Below are 12,876 nucleotides of genomic sequence, written 5' to 3'. Positions count from 1 at the left end.
TGCCTGAAAGTTTATGGTCACCTTTCCTGAAATGTATTCTCCTTTTTAAATCCCTCTACTAAGTTAGCAGTATTATCTTTAGATATGTAGGGCAATGGATAGGAAAACATGGAAAGTGTTTAACTCAAGTATGATAATAGAACAGGATATATATCGATTATGCTTTTCAGCCTCCATTTCCATGGCTTCCTGTCAAAATGATGGCTTTGAGAACTTTCTGTGGGACTCTGGCCTTAACTTGAAGGGGAAAAAAAAAAGGATGGAGAATGTTAAATGTTACAATAGGGGGCCACTATCTAACATGGAAGGGTAACTTGGTCTAGGAGTGAAGAGGGTGGGGCTAACAGAGAAGATTCCAGCAGGCTTGTGTCTTGGTTTTTCTCACTAACTCTTTATCTCTACAAGGCTGACTGCCCAGGGTAGGAGTATATTTTTTTCTCCTTTTTTTACAACCTCTACCTTCCCTCTAGTACTTACGTAGGAGAAGGGTAAGTAGATAGAGGGGAGGGTGCATTCCCTGTAGAAAATTCTAGATGACATAACTTTGTTTAACCACCAGTATTTTTTTTTCCTCTCTCTCCCCTCCTACAGAAATGGAGGCCAACGACCATTTTAACTTCACTGGCCTACCCCCTGCACCTGCTGCCTCAGGACTGAAACCCTCTCCCTCCTCAGGGGAGGGCCTCTACACTAACGGGTCTCCCATGAACTTCCCCCAGCAAGGGAAAAGTGAGTGTGAGGCCACATGGCCTGGGGAGGGAGTGGGCATCATTCCTTTAGAGCAGATTGATGGAACAAGATATGGTTCCTCTCTGGGCCAGCAATTTCACAACACTCCTGTGCCAGGGGGAAGAGGGAGTAAATCCTCAGAACTCCAGCTGCTGAAGGGAAGTCCAGCTTCTAAGAACAAGTTCTGGGGGGTTATGGAAACAACACTTGTCGTCTTGACTTAAGGTTGGAAGGGACTAGAAATACATACTGGCCTTTTCATCTTAGCCTGCCCTTCTGTCAGCCCTATTCCCTGACTGCTGCCAGAGAGGGGTGAGGTGGTGAAGGCTTCTGATAACCAGGTTGGACCCATGAGAGAGATAAAGGGCCCACCCTCTGAGAAGCCGTGTTTAGAATTGGAGAAGCCACACCTAGGACTTGGGGGTGGAGGGGTTGAGTGAAGGTTGGGATGTGTTTGCCTTTTAGTTTGTGCAACAGGAAAGCAGGCAGATGCCTGTGCCACCTCCTGTCCTTGTGGGTGGAAGATAGGGACAGAGAGAGTTTTAATGCTTACTTACATAGTTCCCCAGAGAGAAACATCTAATTCCAGATACTTGGTTCTGCCGAGTATTTCTAATCATGCCTGGGTTTCAGGTACTTTTATGTGTGGAAACAGAGAGAATCCCAAATGCTTCTCCCTTTACAGCAGAAAAATACTGCCACAGACTTATACTTCCCACCTTCCCTCCTATCCTCCACAGGGGGGTAGCAGATAGCTAGAAGCTCTTTATTTCATTTGAGGACCCCCTTCTCCCTAGCTTCTTTATGTCTTGGTTCCTTTTATTTGATGGTCCTCCAATGTAGAGGTTGCCATTGCTGTTGAGAACTGAAGTCTGCAGTACTGATCATGCAGAGATTCCCACCCCACTCCAATGCCTTACGGGGTGGGGCCAATCCCAGCCTTTTGAGCTGGGATCTTGCTGCTGTGGTGACTGCAAATTCTATTCTTAGCTCTGCACAAAGTGCTGGATCTGCATGTGCCAGTGAGGTGGAGACTGTCCCTTTGGTGCCACTGTGGGACCAAACAGGCACTGGGGAAAAGGGGAGCCAGGAGAATTCAATCATTCTATTCCAGGGGAAAATTCCTCTAAGGAATGAGGGTGGGAAAGAATGCAAGTCACTGTAGGAAGCTTGCAAACAGCTTCATTTAAACAAAATAAAAATCCCTGAGCATCAGTAGCAGCCAGCTCTCTGCTGGTCACTCCTGTGGTAGACCAAGAGAGCTCCCCAGCCCCTCCTCAGCAGCCTCAGCAGCAGTTGCTAAGATTACATCCAGGAGCATCTGTGTTGGGTGTTCCCTGGAGACCAAAAAGCTATAAATATAGCAGAGGGGAAATCCCCCTCCCCTTCACCTTCCTTTTTCTAGTCAGTGCTCTTCTTTTGGTAGAGTTGGTAGAGTTACTTGCATATATATTTGTAACTGACCCTTTTTCTTCTTTCTCTGCCAGGTTTGAATGGGGATGTGAATGTTAATGGCTTATCTACTGTATCTCACACTACTACTTCAGGGATTTTGAACTCTGCTCCCCACTCCTCTAGCACCTCACACCTCCATCACCCCAGCGTGGCCTATGACTGTCTCTGGAACTACTCACAGTACCCATCTGCCAATCCTGGCAGCAACCTCAAGGACCCACCCCTCCTCTCCCAGTTCTCGGGGGGACAGTACCCACTGAACGGCATCCTTGGGGGCAGCCGGCACCCTTCATCCCCAAGTCACAACACTAACCTTCGGGCTGGGAGCCAAGAGTTCTGGGCCAACGGCACCCAGAGTCCCATGGGGCTCAACTTTGACTCACAAGAACTGTATGATTCCTTTCCTGACCAGAATTTTGAGGTGATGCCCAATGGACCCCCTAGTTTTTTCACCTCCCCACAGACTTCTCCCATGTTGGGCTCCACCATCCAGACTTTTGCACCCTCCCAGGAGGTAGGCAGTGGTATCCATCCTGATGAGGAGGCAGAAAAGGAGCTGACGTCAGTTGTGGCAGAGAATGGCACTGGCCTGGTAGGCAGCCTGGAGCTGGAAGAAGAGCAGCCAGGTATAACTGGGGGCCTGTGAGCTGGGCTGGGAGAAGGAAAACGGGGCTGTGGGGGCAGTGGCTTTTTGAGGTGAGGAAAACTTGTCTTTCCAGCTCTCTGCAGTGGAGGCTGATTTGCATGTTGGTGATTAGCAGAGCCAAGTGGCTGGTGTTTTTGTGGCAGCAGCACCAGCTCGTGAGTGGGAGTGCAAATTATTTCAAGCTCATGCAGAGCTGCTGGCCTGGAGAGGGCAGGTGGGCGAGCCTGAAACAGCCCCAACAGACACCCTGCATCAGGGCTTCTTCCAAAATGTAGAAAGGGATTGGGGCATTAGCACGGGCCATTGAGGCCATTTTGACTTGACTATGGCAGGGCTAGACTGGCTGCTAAAGTGGTCTGAGCCCTAGTAGTGACTGGCACTTACAGGAGGGAAGGAAGCAGGCAGAACATACCATTGCTTGTCTACTCACAGTTTTCTTTTTTTGTTTTTGTGAGCATTGGTATGTGTGATCATCCCTCTCATATTTTTCCTCTTAATAGATAAATGCTTAGTTTTCTATTGATTCCAAGTACAAGGGTGACCACCCTGTAACATTAAAGGATGCTTTCTCTGTTTACCACCTGTTCCCACTGAATGGGGGAAATAGCTGCAGTCATGATGGGGGGTCATGTCTCAGACCCCATATTCCTTTCCCCTCTTTACCTGCTATAAGGTTTTACTAGTACTAAGTATTCTGCTTACTGGAATATCTGGATATGATTGGTATCCAACATAGATCTGGCACCTATAAATGTTGAAAGAATGAACATTCCTCTAAGCTGAGATTGACTGCCTGCTGTAGCTGAAGGAACCAGGTGAAGGCACTGGTTTTGACTTTTGCTCTCCTGATATTTCCTAGAACTGAAGATGTGTGGCTACAATGGCTCCATCCCTTCTGTGGAATCATTACACCAGGAAGTCTCAGTCTTGGTCCCTGACCCCACAGTGAGCTGCTTAGATGATCCTTCACATCTTCCTGATCAACTGGAAGACACTCCAATCCTCAGTGAAGTCTCTCTGGAGCCTTTTAACACCCTGGCACCAGGTAGGTTTGGAGGCTGGCTCCCTTCAACTTAACCATGCAGAGGATAGCCAGCTTCTCCTACCTGCAAGAGACAGTAAAGCAGGGAAAGAATTTGGGAATCAAGGGTATTGAAGTCTCCAGGTACTCCTGCCGCTGGCCTGCCTGGGCAAACTGCACTCTGAGCTGAATTAGTTCATTTCCTAGGTTCTCTCCCAATGTTCCTTTTGGCCAAGAGCCCTGGGCTTTAATAATTCACCGGATAGGGACTTATTACCACACAGTGGGGCCATTTGGGTTCTCACTCAATAAGAAGAAGACGTTTGCCATTAAACAATTATTTTTTACCTCATTGACATAATAAGACCTATTTTATGATAGATGCTAGAATTTTGCGTTGGTGTGTGGTTTGTTACTGGGCCTGTGCTTTTCCCTTCATTTCTACTTTAAACTTCTACAATTCCTATAGCCTGGTAACTTCACTCTTTCATGAGAGGGTTGTAAAATTTCCCTAATTTATAATTAGAAAGAACCTTCACACTGTGGGAACTAGAAATAGGTATATGCAGACAGGTATTCCTCAAATCTTGCTTTCTGATTTTTCCACCCCCCGAAGAGCCAGTAAGTGGAGGACTCTATGGGATAGATGACACGGAGCTGATGGATGCAGAAGACAAGCTGCCTCTTGAGGACAGCCCTGTGATCTCTGCCCTTGATTGTCCTTCCCTCAACAATGCCACTGCCTTCAGTCTCCTGGCAGATGACAGTCAAACTTCGGCCTCTATCTTTGCCAGCCCCACCTCTCCACCTGTCCTTGGAGAGTCTGTGCTGCAAGGTAAGTGAGGAGAGGTAGGACAAAGAAAGTCCTTGCCCCAGGAAAAGGTGAGAGAACACGATTTGTAGTTAGAGCATTAGGGGTGGGATATCTATGAAAGCACTTTGCTGGGGGCTAAGCGGTCTATGGGATAGGAGTAGTAGGACTGAAAAGGCACAGGCAGCTCCACTCTGACTTCTGCCCTGTGCCCAAAAGGACTTGTGAGACTTGGAGTTTGCAGGGAAAAGGAGGCCAGGGGCCTTACTGACTCCAGGTGAAAGGTATTTCTTCACACACTGACAGCAATAGCAGCTTTGCCCTTTAACCTTCATGAATGGTTGGGGGGACAGCCAGAGGCTAATTCTCTTTTAGCAGCTCTAGGGAAAAGCCCTTGAAGTAACCCTGTTTATCTTAGTCTAGGTTTGACTGAGTAGATTCTCTTGTTTTATATGACATCATTTTTTCCTTTACCAATCCTGTCCCTTTGGATTCTAGATAACAGCTTTGACCTGAATAATGGTAGTGATGCAGAACAGGAAGAAATGGAGACTCAGACTTCAGACTTCCCACCACCTCTGACCCAGCCTGCCCCTGAGCAGTCATCCACTATTCAGCTACATCCAGCAGCCTCCTCAGCAATCTCCCTGACAGTTTCTCCAGCAGCTTCCCCGGAAATCTCTGCTGAAGTTTCCCCAGCAGTTTCTCCTGCAGCCTCCCCAGAAATCTCCCCAGCGGCTTTCCCAACAGTCTCTCCAGCTTCCTCACCAGCCCTCCCACCAGTCTCCTCAGAAGTTTCCTTGTCGGCCTCCCTGGTTACCTCCCCCAAAGCGTCTACTACAGCTTCTCCTGCAGCTGTCTTCCCAATAGCCTCCCGAGCAAATGAGGATGTCAGCAGCTTCCCTGAGACCACTGCTGACCTGGAAGGGATCACTGGAGAAGGAATCACTAATTCTGGTGGTGGTGAGCATCCAGATTCTGTTCCACCCCTAGCCAGTTCCAGGAAAAGTTTCTGTTCCCTGTGGTATTTAGCCCTTCCCCGCTGGCCTGTTTTTTCAGTATTTTGCTTGAACTCTTAATTTGGGTATTTCCTATTTTTCTACCAAGGCGATGTCCTAAGGAGACGAATTGCTACTCCAGAAGAAGTTCGTCTGCCTCTCCAGCATGGGTAAATGCTCTAATTGGCTACATGCATTGATCTTGACAAATTTAATGAATGGCTCTAGGGAGAAGGGAAGAGAGCTCCTCATCTGAAATGGGGAGAAATAGGCTAGATAAGAATGGATTAAAGGACAGTTATCTGCAATGATAATCTTTCTCATGAGGGTCCTAGGCTTCCTTTCTTTCCCTCTCAGAGTCTGCCTCCGCTCACCTATTCTCTCTTCATCTTGTAGCCACTCAGTGTTTTGCTCAGGGGCTACAGCTATCACTGTTTTCAAACCTAGTTGGTGACCCTGTGGCTCAGATATCCAAAATAGCTGACTTGTGTTGTATGCTTAGAAAATGGATAGCAGTGAATGGGGAGCGGCTTACTCCCAATGAATTGGGATTTTTATTTATTTATTTTTTTTACTGCTCTTCAGATGTAAGGGCAGGAACAGTGTGTGACCAGAATGAGCAAGCCACCTGATAGCAATGGCCTTGTAAGAACCAGTGCCTTCCTGTTCTTCCCCACCTCTGCCCCTCTAGGCTACTTGTGGTCACCAAGTCTGAGTTCCTTTTAAAGTTTTGAGAGAAAGATAAGGCTTAGTCTTAGAATAGTGTGTTGCTCAGAACACGGAGTTCTTTAGAAAACCTAGGCCCATGGAGTCATTTCATGGAGTCAGCACTGAGTTTACTCTTCCTCTTTCTTCCCCCCACCCCCTGTCATTTCTGCCTTTATTCCTTTAGGTCTTTATTCTCCTTACTGGAAACCCTGTAATTGCCCTGAATGGCATTGGTGATTTGGGTTTCTGGCTGCTTGTATCACTGACTTTGTAAAGGGAGGGGTGGAGGCCTTTCTGGGCTTGTGCAGTTTGGTGTGTTGCTTTCACCTGAGGTCCAGAGGGGCTTGTGGGGCTCAGGCCTGCCGTCCAGCCAAGCTTGTGTCTCAGGCTGTGTTTGCATCTAAATGCAGCTCTAGTGAGAGAAAAGTGGGGAGGGTGGGTCATCTGCTCAGTGGGCTTGGCTCCTGGGTGGCTTGAGAGTGGGTAGGGGTGTGACCTGGCGGCAGGGCCCGTGTGCTTCTCTGGCAGGTGGCGGAGAGAGGTGCGCATCAAGAAGGGCAGCCACCGATGGCAAGGGGAGACCTGGTATTATGGCCCTTGTGGAAAGAGGATGAAACAGTTCCCAGAAGTGATCAAGGTAATGTAGCTTTCATGGGCTTTTTAAGGGAAGTACAGACTCCTTTCTTGGGTCCAGTGGCAGCAGGCTGGCATTGTCTGCCCTGGGGACTATTCTTGTGCTATTGCTGACCGAAAGCTTGGTAGAGCTATGACTTATTAATGCCACTTTGTGTCCTCCTTTTAGTACCTGAACCGCAATGTGGTACACGGTGTCCGCCGCGAGCACTTCAGCTTCAGTCCCCGTCTGCCTGTGGGAGATTTCTTTGAAGAGAGAGACACACCAGAGGTACAGACCCAAGTGTTAATATGCTTTGTTCCTGAGAAATGGTTGGTGGATAAGTGGCAGCTTTCTTTTGTGGGATTTGGAGGTTCTGGAACATTGAATGGTTCAGAGGGTGGGGTAACTTACACGGATTCCCTCCCATGTTAACAGTCTTCCACATTACTTTAGGGCTTGCAGTGGGTACAACTGTCAGCAGAGGAGATCCCATCCAGGATTCAGGCAATTACTGGGAAACGGGGCCGACCTCGAAACACTGAGAAGACCAAGACCAAGGAAGTTCCCAAGGTGAAACGGGGCCGAGGTCGGCCACCCAAGGTCAAAATCACTGAGCTGTTGAATAAGACAGATAGCCGCCTCTTAAAGAAACTGGAGGCCCAAGGTACAGTGGTGTTTCTCTTTTATTTTTCCAGTTACAATTAACATTCAATATTATTTTATATTAGTTTCACATGTACAGCATAGTGGGTAGACAAGTACATAATTTATTATTTGATTCTCCTGATAATTCTAGTAGTAACCTGGCATCATACATAGCTTTTATAATGTTATAGACTATATTCCCTATGCCAGTGATTTTCAGCCCTTTTCATCTCATGGCAAACATAAACTAATTACTAAAATTCTGCGGCCCACCCCCAAAATTATTTTTGCTGATTTGACAGGAAAAACAATAGGTATAATTTTGATCCATTCACACTGGAGACCTATTGTGTTGGCTGTTGTCATTTTTTAAAATTTGACAATCTAAGGGAAAAGAGGTGAGTGCCCTTGACTAATTAGTCGGGTATTGGAAGTTTTAAAAATTCTTGGAGTGCCCAGGCTGGTGTGGCTCAGTAGATTGAGCCTTGCTTGGCCTGCAAACCAAAGGTTCGCTGGGTTTATTCCCAGTCAGGGCACACGCCTGGGTTGCGGGCCAGGTCCCCAGTTAGGGGCTCGTGAGAGGCAACCAACCACACAGTGATGTTTCTCTCCCTCTTTCTCCCTCCCTTCCTCTCTCTAAAAAAAGTAAATAAAATACAAATAAATAATAAATAAATAAAAATTCTTGGAGCACACCAGTTGATAATTGCTTCCCTATGCTGTATGTTTGTATTCACATGAATATTTTGTAACTGCCAGTGCTGTTTCTCACTTTGAGATTCTGCTTGTTCTATGAGGTTTCTGAAATGTCGATGAATTGCTAATGGCTGGGCTTCTCAGGAGCATGACTGACATTGTCTGAACAGAAAGAATCTGACTCACCTTCCCACCCGTTGGAAAGCAGCATCAGGGTCCCAGTTCTTTTGTGGTACTTCTTTAACAACCAGTTTCTTCCTTCAGTCACTCTTACTAGGAGAGTTTTGGGCAGTTCCCAGATATACTTATAAGAGGAGAGGGCTTTCTTACTGGTTTTGGTTGTACATTCTCGCTTTACTTGTTGTTATCATCATCACAGGGATTGAGAATTCATACCTGAACCAAAATGATAATTGGCACGGTTTTAGTGGGACAGGTAGGAAATGTCTAATTTTTTAATAAATATTACATTTACCCTGATACACTGTGAAGAATTTGAAAAAATTTAGAGTCTTCTGACTCCTAAAGTTCTAGCTCTGCCAGTTTCTGACTGTATGGAGCAAATCACTTATATTTTAATAGAAACCTGTAGTGGTTTCTCTGCAGATAATATCTGTCTAACTTAGAGGGTTGTTGTACAGATGTGGTAGTGTTTCTATGTCAGAAGAGAATAGGTACTATCATCAAGAACATCAATTCTGAAACAGTCCATTATTTGCATAATCACTTCAATATTCAGTCTTCCAAAGGGGAAGAAATTTGGATCTTTTTGTGGAGCAAGACACGAGAACTGGGCATAAACAACAGCTATGTCAGTGTTAATCTGATTCTACTGAGATGTCCATTTTGGAGGTCCTTTCTCATATTCTTTGATAATCAGTGCTTCCAACTCTGGAGACCACCCTCTTTCTCTGGTAGTTTGGTTTTCTGTTTCCTTTCTCTGCTCTAAAATTAGTCTTTGGGTTGCTGCCCTTGTCAGGTAGCCTGGGAGATGGATAGGCTGTGGGGCTACTCTGCTATTGTGGCCTCTAGGACCCCTTCTAAAGCAGTGCAGTCTGTTCCAGGGGCTGGTGCTTCTGGGCCAGAGGGACCACTTGAGTTCTTTGTTGCACCTCCATAGCAGGTGCCTCTCCTCCATCCACCCTACCCCAACATTTTGTTTTGTGTACTTGGGAAGCAAGTTTTGTGACAGGCATGTGCTGCTCTGGATGCCAGAGATTCGTCTGCTTGCCTCGCTCTTCATTTTTCTTTCCCTTTTTTCTTTGATTGACTTAGAGAGAAACATGGATTTGTTGTTCCACTTATGCATTCATTGGTCAGTTCATCCCCCCCCCTCCCCCATTGGTTGATTCTTGTATGTGCCCTGACAGGGGATCAAACCCACAACCTTGACATATTGGGACAGTGCTCTTAACTGGCTGAGCTACCCAGCCATGGCTCACTCTTCATTTTTCTTTCTGCCCTCATAGAAACACTGAATGAGGAGGATAAAGCAAAGATGAGCAAAATCAAGAAGAAGATGAAGCAGAAGGTACAACGTGGAGAGTGTCAGACTACTATCCAAGGGCAGGTGAGGGACATCAGGGATTACACAGTGGGTTGACATTTCCTGTTAACCAGCTCTGTCTTTTTTTTTCCTTTTCCTACAACTGCCACCCTCCTGGAATTTGGGGGGGCTTGATTTAGAGAATTGGGCTTGTTCAGGAATAAAGTGGGCATCTTCAGGGTGAGAGAAATGATCCATTGCCAACCAACCCCTTATCCCATCTCTCACCTCTCCTCCCCAGCACCCTTGTCTTTTTTGAATCCTAGCCCAAACAGAGATGCTTTCAGAGTTTGAGGAGAAATGACTTCCCTTATGGTTTACAGGCCAGAAATAAGCGGAAACAAGAGACCAAGAATTTAAAGCAGAAGGAAGCTAAGAAGAAATCCAAGGTAGGTACATGTACACACAAGTATAACTTTGAAGTCACAAAACTGATTTTGCAAGATATGTGTGAGTTGGGTTTTTTGTTGTTGTTTTTTTATAGTCACGTTTCTGGGCTCCAGAGTGGGAACGTGGGGACCAGGGAAGGGTGGTGACTGGAATCTTTATGGCACTCTTGATTCCTCTCTCCCTTGGCTGGGTAGGTTGAGAAGGTAAAGACAAAACAGGAAAAACTGAAGGAAAAAGGCAAGAGGGAGAAGAAGGAGAAGGTAAAAACGAAGGAAAAAGAGGAGGTGGCCAGAACCAAGCCAGCTTGTAAAGCAGATAAAACACTGACCACACAGAGGTGCTTGGAGGAGCGGCAGAGGCAGCAGATGATCTTGGAGGAGATGAAGAAACCAACAGAGGATATGTGTCTGACTGACCACCAGGTAGTGAAGGGAGAATAACAGGTCCTGGGTCCTGGAGGGGCCAGTAGTGAAGACACTTCGATTAAAGGAAGGACCTCCTAGATATCCAAACTGTTGTCTTCCAGTCCGTTTGACAGAACCCCCTACTGCTTTTATCCTTACAGCCTCTGCCTGACTTCTCGCGCATCCCTGGTTTGATCCTGCCTAGTGAGGCCTTCTCAGACTGCTTGACCATTGTGGAGTTCCTGCACAGCTTCGGCAAGGTGCTGGGTCTTGACCCTGCCAAAGATGTACCTAGCTTAGGGGTCCTGCAAGAGGGACTCCTGTGTCAAGGCGACAGCGTGGGCGAGGTGCAAGATCTGCTGGTGCGGCTCTTGAAGGCTGCACTCTATGATCCTGGCTTGCCCTCCTACTGTCAGGTGAGGTCCTTTCCAAGGCGGGTTGGGAGGGCTGGGGATACAGAGCTTTGTCTCAGGTTAACTTTCTCTTTAAGTTAAACACGTTAAAGCCCCTCCCTAAAGTGATCAGGACACGTGAAGAGAGGTGTAATTTCTCTTTTCCTTATAGTTTTTCCTTCTGTTTCTTTTCCCTTCCTGACCTCCCTCTGCTCATTTTGTTCATTTTCCTTTTACTCCTTTTCTTTTGCACCTTTCCTGTATCCTCTCTCATCTTGTCCTAGCAGTTTTCATTCTTTTCCTATCTTAACCCCAGTTTTCTCATGTATTTTTCTGTTCCAGATTCACCCAACTTGAGTTGTTTCTCTTTTTCTCTTAACCTTTTTTATGCTCTCCTCCAAACAGTCCTTAAAGATCTTGGGGGAAAAGGTGTCAGAGATCCCTCTGACAAGAGACAATGTATCGGAGATCCTGCGCTGCTTCCTCATGGCATATGGAGTGGAGCCAGTCCTCTGTGACAGCCTGCGCACCCAGCCTTTTCAGGCCCAGCCACCCCAACAGAAAGCTGCTGTCCTCGCCTTCCTTGTACATGAGCTCAATGGCTCCACCCTCATTATCAAGTGAGGAGCAGGGGCGGGGATGGTCATTGTGTGCCTTGATCAAAACTGGGTGGGGAAGGGTGTGTCCACTGCCATGCTCTGGAGATGCTGGAGTGACTTGGCACAGAATCTTAGTGCCTTCCCTGAGAGAACCTAAGCCTTCCTCTGCCTAGGCTTTAAGGTGAAATTTCCTGTTTAACTGCTAACCCCTTTACCCTTGAGCCTCCCTTTTTCTTTGTATGTGCTGCCACTTCTACCTCAGAATCCCATTCCCTATTCCCCTGCAGTGAGATTGACAAGACCCTGGAGAGTATGTCCAGCTACAGGAAAAACAAATGGATTGTTGAAGGCCGACTCCGGAGGTAGGGACAGGACAGAGGGTAGAGTCCAGAGAGAGGAAAGAAGGGGGTCAGGGGGAAGCATAGCCAGGACTTTTGCCCATAACTTTGTGCTCTTAGTCCCTGCCCTGGAGTTGGGACCTTACCCCAGAGCTCAGGACGGCTTAGATTCCAGGTGCTCCTTCTGTGGTAGTATCACCTTCCTCACCATAGTTCCCCTTAATCTGTATTTCAAGACTGAAAACTGCACTGGCCAAACGAACTGGACGGACTGAGACAGAGATGCAGGGGCCAGAGGAAGGTCTGGGGCGGAGACGCAGCTCTCGGATCATGGAGGAGACTAGTGGCATGGAAGAGGAGGAAGAGGAGGAGAGTACAGCAGCTCTCCATGGCCGCAGGGGTCGAAGAGATGGAGAGGTACTAGCCTCAGACCAAGGAAACTTGGAGTTGAAAATGGATTATAGTTGCCTTTTGAACAAGGGTTTGAACTGGGCAAGTCCACTTATATGCAGATTTTTAAAAATAATATACAGTTAGCCCTTCACAACCATGGGTTTTGTATCTACAGATTCAACCAACTGTGGATCAAAAACAGTACATATTTTCAATTTGCATTTGGGAGTCCGAGTGTATGCACTGTTCTACACCGTTTTTTATAAGGGGTTTGAGCATCAGCACATTTTTGGTAACCACAGGGCAACCTGGAATCAATCCCCTGCAGATGCCGAGGGACAATTATAGTTTAGTTTGGGGAAAGTGAAAACTTACATGTGAATTTTTGACTGGGGAGGTGTCAGCATCCCAATCCCTTGATGTTCAAGGATCAACTCCATTTCTCTTTTTTGAATCTGAATATTCCTTTTCTCTCGGCATCCACTTGTT

At 46.8% G+C, this 12,876-nt stretch overlaps 1 protein-coding gene across 4 annotated transcripts in view; it reads left to right on the top strand.

Annotated features, from left to right (window-relative positions):
- Positions 1-12,876, top strand: part of BAZ2A (bromodomain adjacent to zinc finger domain 2A) — a 32,685-nt gene that overhangs the window by 14,213 nt on the left and 5,596 nt on the right. For all 4 annotated transcript variants that reach the window (XM_090273420.1, XM_090273418.1, XM_090273421.1 and 1 more), the window contains 16 exons: positions 592-729; positions 2,217-2,810; positions 3,690-3,875; positions 4,468-4,686; positions 5,161-5,625; positions 5,770-5,830; positions 6,897-7,005; positions 7,171-7,272; positions 7,438-7,648; positions 9,795-9,895; positions 10,195-10,260; positions 10,456-10,683; positions 10,827-11,081; positions 11,463-11,677; positions 11,944-12,018; positions 12,231-12,411. In XM_090273420.1, coding sequence (XP_090129546.1) covers positions 594-729; positions 2,217-2,810; positions 3,690-3,875; positions 4,468-4,686; positions 5,161-5,625; positions 5,770-5,830; positions 6,897-7,005; positions 7,171-7,272; positions 7,438-7,648; positions 9,795-9,895; positions 10,195-10,260; positions 10,456-10,683; positions 10,827-11,081; positions 11,463-11,677; positions 11,944-12,018; positions 12,231-12,411 — 3,204 coding nt within the window. In that variant the 5' untranslated portion in view covers positions 592-593. The remainder of the gene's footprint in view (positions 1-591; positions 730-2,216; positions 2,811-3,689; positions 3,876-4,467; positions 4,687-5,160; positions 5,626-5,769; positions 5,831-6,896; positions 7,006-7,170; positions 7,273-7,437; positions 7,649-9,794; positions 9,896-10,194; positions 10,261-10,455; positions 10,684-10,826; positions 11,082-11,462; positions 11,678-11,943; positions 12,019-12,230; positions 12,412-12,876) is intronic.

Source organism: Furipterus horrens, unplaced genomic scaffold (assembly GCF_987537825.1).
Source record: "Furipterus horrens unplaced genomic scaffold, mFurHor1.1.pri manual_scaffold_4, whole genome shotgun sequence".
Classification (NCBI taxonomy): domain Eukaryota; kingdom Metazoa; phylum Chordata; class Mammalia; order Chiroptera; family Furipteridae; genus Furipterus; species Furipterus horrens.
This window is presented reverse-complemented; position numbering and strand designations above follow the sequence as displayed.